The sequence below is a fragment of the Biomphalaria glabrata genome, chromosome 2 (genome assembly GCF_947242115.1).
Source record: "Biomphalaria glabrata chromosome 2, xgBioGlab47.1, whole genome shotgun sequence".
NCBI classification, from domain to species: domain Eukaryota; kingdom Metazoa; phylum Mollusca; class Gastropoda; family Planorbidae; genus Biomphalaria; species Biomphalaria glabrata.
The window spans coordinates 51,839,878-51,852,247 of record NC_074712.1 but is presented as its reverse complement, the minus strand read 5'-3'; the positions used below and the strand labels follow the sequence as shown (position 1 = coordinate 51,852,247).

General features: G+C 33.4%; 1 protein-coding gene across 18 annotated transcripts in view; it reads left to right on the top strand.

Annotated features, from left to right (window-relative positions):
• Positions 1-12,008, top strand: part of LOC106055108 (collagen alpha-1(XXIII) chain-like) — a 178,040-nt gene extending 166,032 nt beyond the window's left edge. For 12 of the 18 annotated variants that reach the window (XM_056021308.1, XM_056021302.1, XM_056021312.1 and 9 more), the window contains 3 exons: positions 1,951-2,004; positions 5,596-5,709; positions 6,901-12,008. In XM_056021308.1, the coding sequence (XP_055877283.1) occupies positions 1,951-2,004; positions 5,596-5,691 (150 nt within the window). In that variant the 3' untranslated portion in view covers positions 5,692-5,709; positions 6,901-12,008. Of the gene's footprint in view, positions 1-1,950; positions 2,005-3,679; positions 3,701-4,852; positions 4,946-5,595; positions 5,710-6,900 lie in introns of all 18 variants that reach the window. The other 6 variants (XM_056021304.1, XM_056021298.1, XM_056021303.1 and 3 more) reach the window with 3 other exon arrangements.
• Positions 12,009-12,370: the final 362 nt, after the last annotated feature.

Here is a 12,370-nt window from a genome sequence, read left to right as displayed (position 1 = left end):
TTTGGGCCTCTGTCTTTTGCAAGTATTATAGTCCATTGACAGGCCTGTCCATACTTTGACGTTGTCTTCCCGTCGCTTTTTTTTGTTAGTCCTCATAGCGAGCCCCTGTGGACCTCGTAATATGACATTACAATCTTAGCTTGCATTTTTGACAATGTTCAGACGGTCATCATAGGGCTTAATCATCATTGTGATCCTGTTTTAATTGTTTAATATTTTATAAAGTAAATTAATATTTTAATAAATCCCACTTTACTGTTTGACTAGAAATCTATGCAACCTTGATGACAGTGTCAATAAACTGGAAACTCAGCAACTGATACGTAACGTAAGGTTATCACAGTCAATACTGATGCCATGCTCTTGTCACGTATTGTTGGTTTGGCTGTCCATATCAACGTAACGCTATCGCTGTTAAAACACAGCCACTGTGCACCGTCAGGGGACAGTGAAGACAACATCGAGCTACAACAGATTTGAAGATACAGATAAGAAACGCTGAACTTACATAAACAGATAGAAAGATACAGATAAGATAGAGAAACGCTGAGCTTAATTGTTTGATACGTTTGTTTTTTTTTCATTATCAGCATCTCGGTATTCGCGCAGTGTTTCATGATCAGGTACAGAGATAACTGCACTTATTTTCGGAGGTGTGATTTAACGTCTAGATTTCACGTGTTAAAATTACCCCTAAATGGATATAGATCGAATATTTTCAGCTCTCAGATCAATTCTTACCAGCTCTCTTGTAGTTGGGCTCATGGCATCCCTGAACTTGTAGCTGCAATGAAGACTGAAGTTAATAATTATTTTGGCCTGCGCTGTTTTCTTCTGTCTTTGGAGTTTCAGTTCAATCCTGTTTTTACCTTTTCTTCGTTTACAGAGCATATTTTGATTGTCTAAAAACATATATTTGAACAAACATTCACACTTCCGTGCGTCGAATAGATAGCGATGGATTTTTCATTGCCCCCCCCCCTTTTAGTAGTAGAACACCTATAATATGGTTCATCTCGTAGACCGACTATTGTTCATATTTAGTGTACTTTTTCATGTGGCTGTAGGGCCGTATTCTAGAGAGACATTCTCGTCCACGTGTAGCACGGGTTAAGGTGACATTCCAGGAACCAGACATTTTTCGTTTTCTACGCTTTTCTTTCAGTGTTGAGATCTTTTCCCAGTCTCATAAAAGAGTGGAATGTATATGTGGAGGAATGTCGCAAGAGTGGAATGTTTATGTGGAGGAATGTCGCATTCACTTAATTTTAACCGGGGCGCTGTGGCTGAGTGGTATAGCGCTTTGCTTTCAAACCGGAGCGTCTGGGTTCTAATCCTGGTGAAGAGATGAATTTTTAATTTTGTGATCTCTGAGTCGACCCAGCTCTAATGGGTACCTGACATTACTTGGGGGTAAAGTAAAAGCAGTTGATCATTGTGTTGGCAACATGCCACTCTCATTTACGAAAGGTCACAACTTAAAAAAAATTTCACTTATATAGCACATCTTTCATACATATTGCATGCTTTTTTTTATAGACCAGTTGAGGAAGGGGGGTGGGGAGGTGGTATATCGGAGAGGGTCTCCGTGCTGCCATTCGAGCTCGCGCCTCCTTGGCCAAGCCAAAGTTAAACTGTCTTTACCTCTCATGTACACATCGCACATTAAATTATACATAGTTTTCGTTTCTTTGTTTACTAGTAAAAATGTACTAAGCGGAGAGGTCAGTCAATTTAGAATATCATAATTACCATTATCGCCCTTCGGATGATCTCCCTTCTGATCGCTTATTGAAGCGTTGTCCCACAGTTGAAACAAAGAATGAAAAGAAAAAAAAACAACTTCAGCTCCAGCCTAAAACGATTGTATATAATTTGAGAATAAATAGTGTTTCACAAAAATGTAGAATGAAAATCTATATGTCTGACTTTGAATCTCTTGTATTTCAGGGTAAGCCAGGTAAAAGAGGCAAGAAAGGACTTCGGGGTGATAAAGGAGAACCGGTAAGTTGACCTGCACTTAGGGCTCTTCTAGTTACTTTTTGATCATTCTTGTATTCTTCTTGGTGCTTTTCCAATCGTTTCCCATTAAAAAAAAAGAACTTCCTTATTGTTAACGATTCTTTTATTAAATTATATAAAATTAATGTGTTTAATGCTTGTATCTTGGAAGATAGAATGGGATGGACATTCACAATTCCCCGCGTCAAATAGATAGCGATGGATTTTTCACTGGCCCCCCTTCAGTAGTAGAACGACTTGGTTCATCTCTAGAGTTCTTAGTCACGTGACTGTAGAGCCCTATTCTAGAGAGACTTTCTCGACCACATGTAACTCACTTTGGTGGTAGAGGAACCAGACATTTTTAGTTTTGCACGCTTTTCTTTCAGAGCTGAGGCTAATGTTGTTTTTTTTCCACTGTTCATAGCTTTCTTGATCACCATCTCTCACCCCGTAGTGTGGTCTAGGAATATGACAACATCAGTGTGCACTCTTTGACCTGTAGTTTGATGGAGAGATACAATTATGTTTTTATATAGCGCTACTTTCATTCTTATAGCATGCTCAGATCGCTTTGGTCCAATCTCAGTTGTGGACCAGTGGGGGGAGGGGGTATCTAGGAGAAGGTTTTTCCATGCTGCCATTAGGCGCTCAGTAAACACAACTCTGCCCGAATCGGGTGTCGAACCTCGAGCCCCCTTCATATGTAGCCAAACCAAGCTAAGTTCAAAAGTACTTAACCTCTCGACAACACTTCCCACAATAATCTCAATAATCAAACCCGTATTTCCGACAATGCCATCTTTAATCTTAGCTTTTGTTGGAAATAAGTAGGTCAAACCTTTTACTCATGGTTAGAATTTCTTTTTAAAAAAAGATTCCTTCAATTCCTAGACTTACATAAAAAGACCTATTTAGATATAGTTGCACATCTTTAGTTTTAAACTCTAGAGTGAGCACCGAGTCAGAATGCGCAGTGAAGGCCTGCACAATGTAACGCCCAAATATATATATTTATGTAGGCTAAATGCTATAGGCCTACGCTTGAGAGCAGGAAATATTTCCAGAGATGCTTATATTCTTTCTTTCAACATTTTAGTTGAAACATGAGAGTGAATGTGTTTGTTTACCTTGAAAGTGGCAGAAAAAAAGGTTTCAATGCTTTTACAATTAAGTCTTTAAACATTTTGTATTAAGAACATGATTGAATATTATGTTTGACGGAGAGGGCAGCTAGATTTTGAGAACCATAAATGTAGGCCTATAGACTACAGAATGTATTCTTATTCTCTGCCTGGTTGGAATGTACTTAGTCTATCTTCGCGAGGTCGGCAGGTTTCAAATTCAGATAATCGTCAGGCCTATATATAAACCTCTTTGATCACAATTTCTATTTTCTTTATTTCAAAGTGAGTAAAATGAAATTAAAACGTAAATTATATTCCCAACCACTAATTATATATCTATATCACTCATTATTTCTTCACTCACTAATTATTGCTCCTTAGCTCTCATTTCTTATATTAAGTGTCCAGTCACTAATCACTCATTATCTATCCTATGAACACTTATCTTTATTTCTTTTGTTAAGTGTCCAGTCACTTTTACCCAATCACTCTTTGTGACTTTGTTTGGTTTGACTTCTTATTGCTCTCTGTCTTAAAACTCCCATGTGTAGAAATGCACGTACCTGACCGAAGTAAGTACTGAACTAGTTGATAGAAGAAATACAATAATGAGCAGTTCATTTTTGAGACAGCAGAAACTGTATATCGCTAGAGTTATAAGACCTTGACATTGGTGATCCAGTGCAATGGTGGAAAGTTACCAAATTACTTTGTTATTCATGTCTCAAAATGTATGCCGTTCTTGCCCCATGTGGCTGTGTGTAGCCTACATTGCATTGATTGTATGGCACTTCCCTTTGTAGACTTGCACTGTACACTCCTATATTGATTTATTGAGCATTCAATAAGTTTTATGTTTTCCTTTGTATGTTTATAAACCTTTGCTAAACTTATTTAATTATTTTCAGTCTTCCTACAAATTTATAACTAGAGCTAGATCAATGTGTTTCCGATCAATATGCTTGTTGGATGACTAGATATCTAATTCCTTGAGGGATTTAATAAAAAAACAACTTAACAAGACCCTTTATCTGAATGTCTAAATTTTTGGTCTTGCTCAATTGAATACATTTTTTTAAATTAACATCTTAGCTAAAAGTCATAAGATTAGCCTTTTAGGCCTAGATTTACATTATCTGTGTAGAATAAATAGAGTGATTACAAAAACACAGCTAAAAGTATCACAATAAATGTTTACAATATCTGAAGGAGCTTTGTTTACAAAAGTTTCTCATCTGTAATTTTTTATGTTAGCATTTTAGTTTGACTGCCACAGGGATATTTGTTTCAATATTTTATGGATATTGTGTTTATTCCTAGAAAAATTCTTGAGCAAAGTTTTTTTTTTTATTTTCTTACCTTATAAAATATACTGTAATTTAATTTTTTTTTTTAGGCCTTATGTAGATCAATAAAAAAAATATTTCTATTATACTACAGTTGGTAATTTAAAACTTGTCGGATGTAACATACAACAATGTATATAACATAGTAGGCTTATATAAAATATATAAACATCCAATAGTATACACTATACACACTGTTTTTAAAACTAAACAAATCTTAGAAATAACAGATTAAGCAATTAAAATGTATGCCATTCAAGTAAAAAACAAACCCACCCAACTTAAACCTAATATTCAATCTAATTAATTAATGAAACAAATTATATATGTCTGGTTAAAGAAGCATTTTTTATGTTATCAACAAAATGATGATATCAGGGTGCTCCTGGATTAGATGCGCCTTGTCCATTGGATAAAGATGGCCTTCCATTACCTGGCTGTGGGTGGTAGCCTTCAGAAATGGGATCCCAGGTACACGGGCATGCACAGAATAATTTTCTTCAGACATTTCTTTTCTTAATATTTTTTATCTGACATTATCAAACATCAGCTGTGGATAACCTCTATTTGTATCAATAACCAAGAGTAGCATGAAATTGAATTTATAACAGATGTAATAACAAAAAACTAGTTACAGGTCTAGATTTTATAACAGAGAAAAACAAAACTACTTAACAAACACTGCATTTTAAACCAGGTGACCTACATTAAGACTTGCTGCAGTGATTTATTTATTTATAACACATTCACTTTTGTTTGCTATGTGCAGATCAAACATGAATGTTTTCTCTCTTTCATTTATTTAACTATTTTTTGTATTATGTTTTAATATTGTGTTCATAACTAACAACCAGATCTTTGTCAGCATTTTGAAAACATTTAGGCATGTCTAGTCTTTTTTTAAATGCATTTTTTCTTTGCTAGGCTTCTGTGTTCATAGTAAGAAAGTGTTCCCCAATTTTATTTACCACAAAGAAATTATATAATTGATCAATTGGCAGTTGAGTCTTTATGTATATGTATCATGAGTTGTTTATTAAAAGAAATAGTGGCAATATTATCATGTATAGAGTCATATACTTATAAATAGTTCACCTCATTATATGGAAATGACCCTTTAGGGATCAACAGGTTTAGATGGACCCTGTCCAATGGATGCCAATGGTTTACCAATCCCTGGATGCAATGCTATTCCAACTGGGCAATTGCACATTTGAACCCCCCACTTTTCAAAGGTAAAAAATTGCTTGAGCAGAAAGCATCATCCCATTTCTTCTTGTTTTTATGTGTAGTTGGCATTGGTTACTAATTTTTAGTATTTGAGAGTTCAATAGGTCTATAGGTTGATAACTCATTATGTACAGAAAGTGTCAACATCTTGGGTCATCCAACAATTCGCTTTCATTATTTTTCAATATTTATATTGTACCTATTTATTAGCTAATCACTTTTTGTTGTTAGTTCTTAAACCATTTTTTTATTTACTAGTATATGACATAGAACAAAACATTTTTATTTTTTTCTCACTTTCTTTCCTCATAGTCTGAATTCTATCTTCCATTATGCAAGATTTAAAATTAATAACATTCTATCAACAAGTTATATCAAGGAGGAATTCAGGAATACATGTGCATCAAATTTATGAATAAAGAATGAAATTATTTGTTACTTTGTTCTTTTATTTCACTTCAAGAATTTTTTACAGAAAACTTTCTGTGAAATAGTAAACAAAAAAAAAATTAATTAAAATTTTTTAGAAACATTGACTCTTATCATATGTCAAAATTATTATTTCATGCTACTTTTTGTACTTTCTTAATGGATTTTTTTTTTTAAAGCTTCATTTAGGTATTTTACAATAAACTTCTTTTTGGTTTTAATTTTCTATCTTTTCCTTAATTTAATTTTCAGTGGTGATGTTTAATTAACAAAAGTAATCCTAATTGTATCTAACATTATATTTCACTTTCTTCTCAGGCTTTCATCAAAATGAAATGGAATTTTAGACCATTATAATTTTCTATTTTGACCTCTTAGCAATTTCAATTATTCTTTCATCTTGTAAAGCTTTTAAAAATATTTCTTGGTATCAACTTAGAAATTGGGGAAAACCTCCTTACATCTATGTTCCCAATGATTCTTACTGTTAAAAATATGCATTTTTTTTATCTTTGGTAAAAAAATAAGGATATACTTTTAAATATTTTAAACTCCTTCCATTTCTTTTTTTGAAATTAAAAATTGTTGGAAAAATTTCTTGATGTCTCTTTAAAATAAATGTCTAGAGTTGGGTTAAAATCAAAATCAATACAAAACTATAATAATTAAAATGCTATAATATACAAATATACATTGTATTGCAATTTTTCAGTGCTATATATTGTACAAATAAACATTTTTTTTTACATTTTATTTTTAATTTTCAGAAAAGAAAAACTCGTCCTTGAAACTTATCTCCTCACCAAAATAATGTTGTTGTTCACTGGAAACTTGAATAGTGATCCTTTGAGGCAAGCAATGAGAGAGGCAAGACTAATGACCGTAAGATAGACATTTAAGTTTCAACGCAGCTGGTCATTTTGAAGAGTCGCCAAGTTTATTATTGAATTCAATGTTCAGACTTTTGCTGTACTAAATGTTGTTGTCTAGAAGTAACTGTTTGTGTGTGTGTTTCACTTCAAGCAAGAAGACATAAACATGTGTGTGATATATGTTCTAAGTTTTAGTTTGTCAAATTGGAGCCTGAAAATAGAATGATTGTTAGTGATCTAGAACATAATAAAAACGTTTTTGTGCTTGCTTGTAACTTATATTAAATATTAATACATTGTTGTTGTTGTTTTTAATATACATTTTAAAAAATTATTATAATGGACAGAAATTCTTAAACTACTGTCAATCTATTTTATTATTTATATCATTTTTATCTTTTTTTTTTTATATTCTGTAATTGCAGAATACTTGAAATAGAAATAAATCACTTAATTAAAATTTGCTAGGCAGTAGAATACAATTCAAACTTCTTTGTTTTGGCATAAGAAAATGATTTCCAAAAATAGCTTTTCAAGGCTGACACATCTTCTGATGGGTGCTTTAAAATATCTCCTTTTATATTAGAGCTAACAATCTTGAATTAAACTAAAAGACGTGTTTTGTTTCAAAATGTATTTATATTTAACTTAATACAATAACTTTTTTGTATGAAATATTAAATGTTGCCATTGATAGTTACATTCAACAAATCATACATTAATTACTTACTTATGGTGTGTGGATAATTGTGCTTACATTACTATAGGGCTTTAGCATTATTTATTAGTCATTGGGTGCCAGATCCATGACACAAGGAATGCATAATGTTTGAATTAAGTTTCTAGATAGATAACCTTCTGTACTGATATTATCTTCACATGATCAGCATTTATAGATTCTTTGTTTGCACCACCTTCCAGAAATGTTAAGGGCATTCAAAGCACATTTTTCCATCCCAATAGACAATTATTTCACCAGGTATATTTCTACCATTATATGTCGCAGTAGACTGTGGGAGTCACGTCGTGCAATATTGTATTGTTACTAAATGTGTATGATTCATTCACTATATCATAACTTTGAAATAAAAAAAATGAAACATACATTGTTTGAAGACCATCGAAATAAAAGTTTTGTAAGAAGTGACTCGCTAAAATCATTATACAAACATTTAAAAGGTTCTTGGTGTATTAACGCCAATCCTTCTTACACTATTCTTTGTTTTGTCTCGCAGATTTTGGTGATCACTGCACTGGGTTATTGAGACAGTGTCAATGTTGCCTAATTGTTTTTCTTAGATATATTTAGAACTACATTATCATCTCAAACACGGGTTTCGTTGTTTCCTCTATAAATAGATCTAGTTCTAGCTAAGTCAATTCACGTTATAAGAATATAAGCCCTGCCATTCTCTTGATACTGTCACATTAGATGCATGAACTCTGTGTTTTTATGTTTTATTTTTGTTTAAGCCACAGGGATTCCATTGTATATAGTTTGTTTTATTTCACCCAGGAGTATTGTTTTTAAATATGGTCGCGCCACAGTAGTCATCTGTGCTTTGAGAAGCACTGATCCCTGAATCAATACACAAGTCCATCTTGTGTGGCAGAGTGAGTTGATCAAACACTGATAGTTTTTCCTTCAAAAGTTTCCCATTTTTTAAAGTCTCTGTATAATTATAATATTTGGTCGGCTCAATAAGAAATAGACTGTCATATTGAAAATCCCATGCCATACATACCTTGATTTTTTAGATGTAGCCTGGGTCTTTTTTTTTAATATATCAAAAGTGATTCATTGAATTATTTATTTTTTTTTGTGGGAGTATTAAATACACTTTTTTTTCTGGACTAAATCGTAGATCTATATTCAAACATTAAATCTTGTCCTGAGTATCTTTTATATCAATATAATGCAGTCTTGTCTTACCTTCGTTACCTGCCCTTATCTGTATCGATCCTACTTCTGTTACTAAGTGTTCAAAAATGTCCCGCGTTTTATAACGTCATCCTTGACTTTTCCCAAATGACGACTGGTAGCTATTTTTAGACATTACGTAATCTCTACCTGGCTAGCTTTTACTAATCCTTATCAAGAGAAAATGCTCCACACTTTGAGTCAGATTTGTTTTCTTTCAAATCGAATGTATTCACGACATAGATTGAGGCAGCTCAGCAACAATCTACTTCGCATCGCAGGTCATTTCAATGTGAATTAGCCTACATCTGATACATGCAAAAAAAAAAAAAAAGCTGCCTGGAAGTATGGTATGCGCCCTTTACAGTTAACCCTATGGTCTCGGGTTCAAACCCTCCATGCTACCACCCCTTTCGTCCTGCATGAGAAATGGGCTGGGGGGGTGGGTAGTAATCTTCAAATCTGAAGAAATATCTAAAACATGTAAAACAAGGAACATAGAATGTTTGTTTTGTTTCTCCACACATCTGAAACATAGATAGACTGATTTCCAGTCCCAATTTAAAACTAGAATTAAAAAAAAAAATTTGTTTTTATGCGTAGACACAATCTAACACACACACACACATACAGTCTCGTTGAAACACGTGCACAGTCACATGTAGGCTGTTTTGGGTTTTGTGATGATTCGTTTGTGTTTTTTTTTTCGGCCTTTTTTTTTTAAATTTAATTTGATTTAAAGATATAAATATAAAAATATGCCTAGCTAAAATGATTCATTATTGCCGAGAATTATAGTCACTATAAAAAATACACGGATTCTGAAATGTATTGAATAAATATATAGGCCTAAGTCAAGCAACTTTTTGTTTGTACATTTTGGTTCAGTTTGTGCACACACACACGCACTAGCCTAAAACAAAACAGCAGAAAATACATGTATTACACCCAACCACACTTCTTTAAATACTTTTAGTGTCAGTGAAATATCACAACTTTCCGTGAGACTGGATAGTGAGATCTATTAATGTTATCACGTTTAATTATATCAAGTTACATACATTGAGTGCAGAGTGGGAGGCCTCCTGATTACCTCGACATGTTTGGTGTCTCTAGGCATCACTTACTACTTCTGATTGATTTGTCATTTATTTATATATAGCCTGTACTGCTGTACATTTTTATATGTGTAATATTAATTATTTGAATATACAGTAATATTGATTTTTAAATATACAGTACTATTGATTATTTAATATACATCACGTCATAATTTTTTAATTGTTCTTTATGTTTTGATATTAATTGTCAATTCGATTCTTGATTGTTATTGTCTCAATATTAAAAATCACTTGGCTAGCTCTTCTGCACTAGAAACTACAACTTCGGTGTGTGTGTGTCTGGTTTATTATTGTCTGCATTTTCCACTTTTGTTTTATCCAGAGTCTCTCTCTCTCTCTCCTCTGTCTGGGTGATCTCGTCTAGAATTGTTTCTGTTGTAGGCTACACGTGGGCTAACCTCGCTTTGTCGCCACGAAATTTCCAGTAAGACATATGACAAAAAAAAAGACAATAGCTAATCTAATTGCGGTGGAATCAATATTATTTTTTTTTTTTACAGGGCAAGTCTTTAATTAAATTTAGTTCATACAATTAGACCTACATAGTCTAGGTCACTACGAAGGTTAATAGGTCTACCGATTTCCTTTCAGCGACGTTCCTGCGATAGAATTGTGAATGTTATTTTTTGTCCGCCACTTCTCACAAAGGCTAGGTCGACTGTCAACAAAGGCCATGTCGACTGTCCACAAAGACCATGTCAACTGTCAATAAAAGCCAAGTCAACTGCCCACAAAGGCAATGTCCACTGCTTACAAGGGCAAATAGTTTTGTTATAAATGCTTCATCAGGACGTATTGTATGTTAAAAGATAATACGCCTTGATTTAAACCACATGCTAACGACGCTGGCCAAGTGGACACTTCCCTTAAGGGATCACCACAAAGTTGTACATTTGGATACTTTTAGTTTACCAAACTAATGTACCGGTATCTTCCATAACATATTAGTAAAACTGTGGGAATACTTAGAAGAAAAAAAAAGGTACGTGTTTCAAGAGAGATTACACTCAATGTTTCAGATCGTGTGTTTTTGGTATTTAGCTCAGTCATTGTCAGTAACGGGTCTGTCTTTGCGGGGAAATGACGTGTAGTGGCCTAGACAACTAAAACGATTTCGGATTTCCTCCAATTGGAGGGTTGGCAAGGTGCGCTCAACAATCTAATAAAGAAACTATGTTGAAATTAGAAAGTATAATATCAAATGTACGCCAAGCCTAAATGAGTTCTTCCACAAAGTTGTAAATAAAGACATTTAAAACAAGTACACTATTGCAAAAAAAATAAATAAATACATAAAATAAATAAATAATAATAATATAATAAAATTTCTTAATAACTTATGTGAGGTCTGGGTGACTAAAACATTAAGATTGGGGCCACATAAATGGCAATAGTCAGTCTCTAGTTGGAACAACTCGCACAATAAATGTCACTTCAAAGAATTTTTAATTACGTTTCCAGAGTCATCAAAATTATAATTCAATAGATTTTGGACTGCACTGACACAGATGCATGCATTCATCATGGAAGTACCACCGATCTGTTGTGCGCATGACTTAGACTAATCTGTCTTGCTCACATCATTTTTTAAAAATATTGTGTAAAGTTGTACATTATAAGATAATTACTTTGTATTTTTGTGTATACATTTCTATATATTAGATTCAACTACTACAAACTACTCCTTAATTTAAAATGAATGTTAAGAGTAACGTATCTTGTCCGTTCTGTGTCAATGTGTGAGCAAAGTTCTATGTTGTGATTCTGTCTTACTTCCCTTTAGCTGTTCTATTTATAGACGTGTAGAGTTCTAATGATTGTTTTGTCTGTCGAGCTACTTCTTATTCAAATGTATGACCATAGACATCTATCTATCTATGTCTATGTGTATGACTTACAACGTTGAAATGTAAAACTTTGAATGTACTTTGACAAAGGTAAGAAATAAACGAAACAAAATATGTACGTGTCCATTTTCTTTTCTATCTCTTCATTTAAAAGGAAGAAATGTATTTATTAAAGGATATGGGGAACTGGAAAGATAACCCTATACAGGTTACTAGCCGAGAATGTCATATAGAGATGGATTATTCCCCCATGGGAACATTCCCAGGAAGCACATCCTCCACAAGTGCGAGGAGCTAGATCAGAACGAAACTGATTTCAGAAGTGCGCGAGGTCATGAAAGAGAAAGCACTGCCAGCTTCCTGAACAATGCTGCAAGAGATGTGTCTCAGTACTGAACTTTAGTGCATGAAGACTATAAATGACGGCACAGACGACAGGATGTTCTTGAAGTACATAACTGTCTTATTGTTTACTA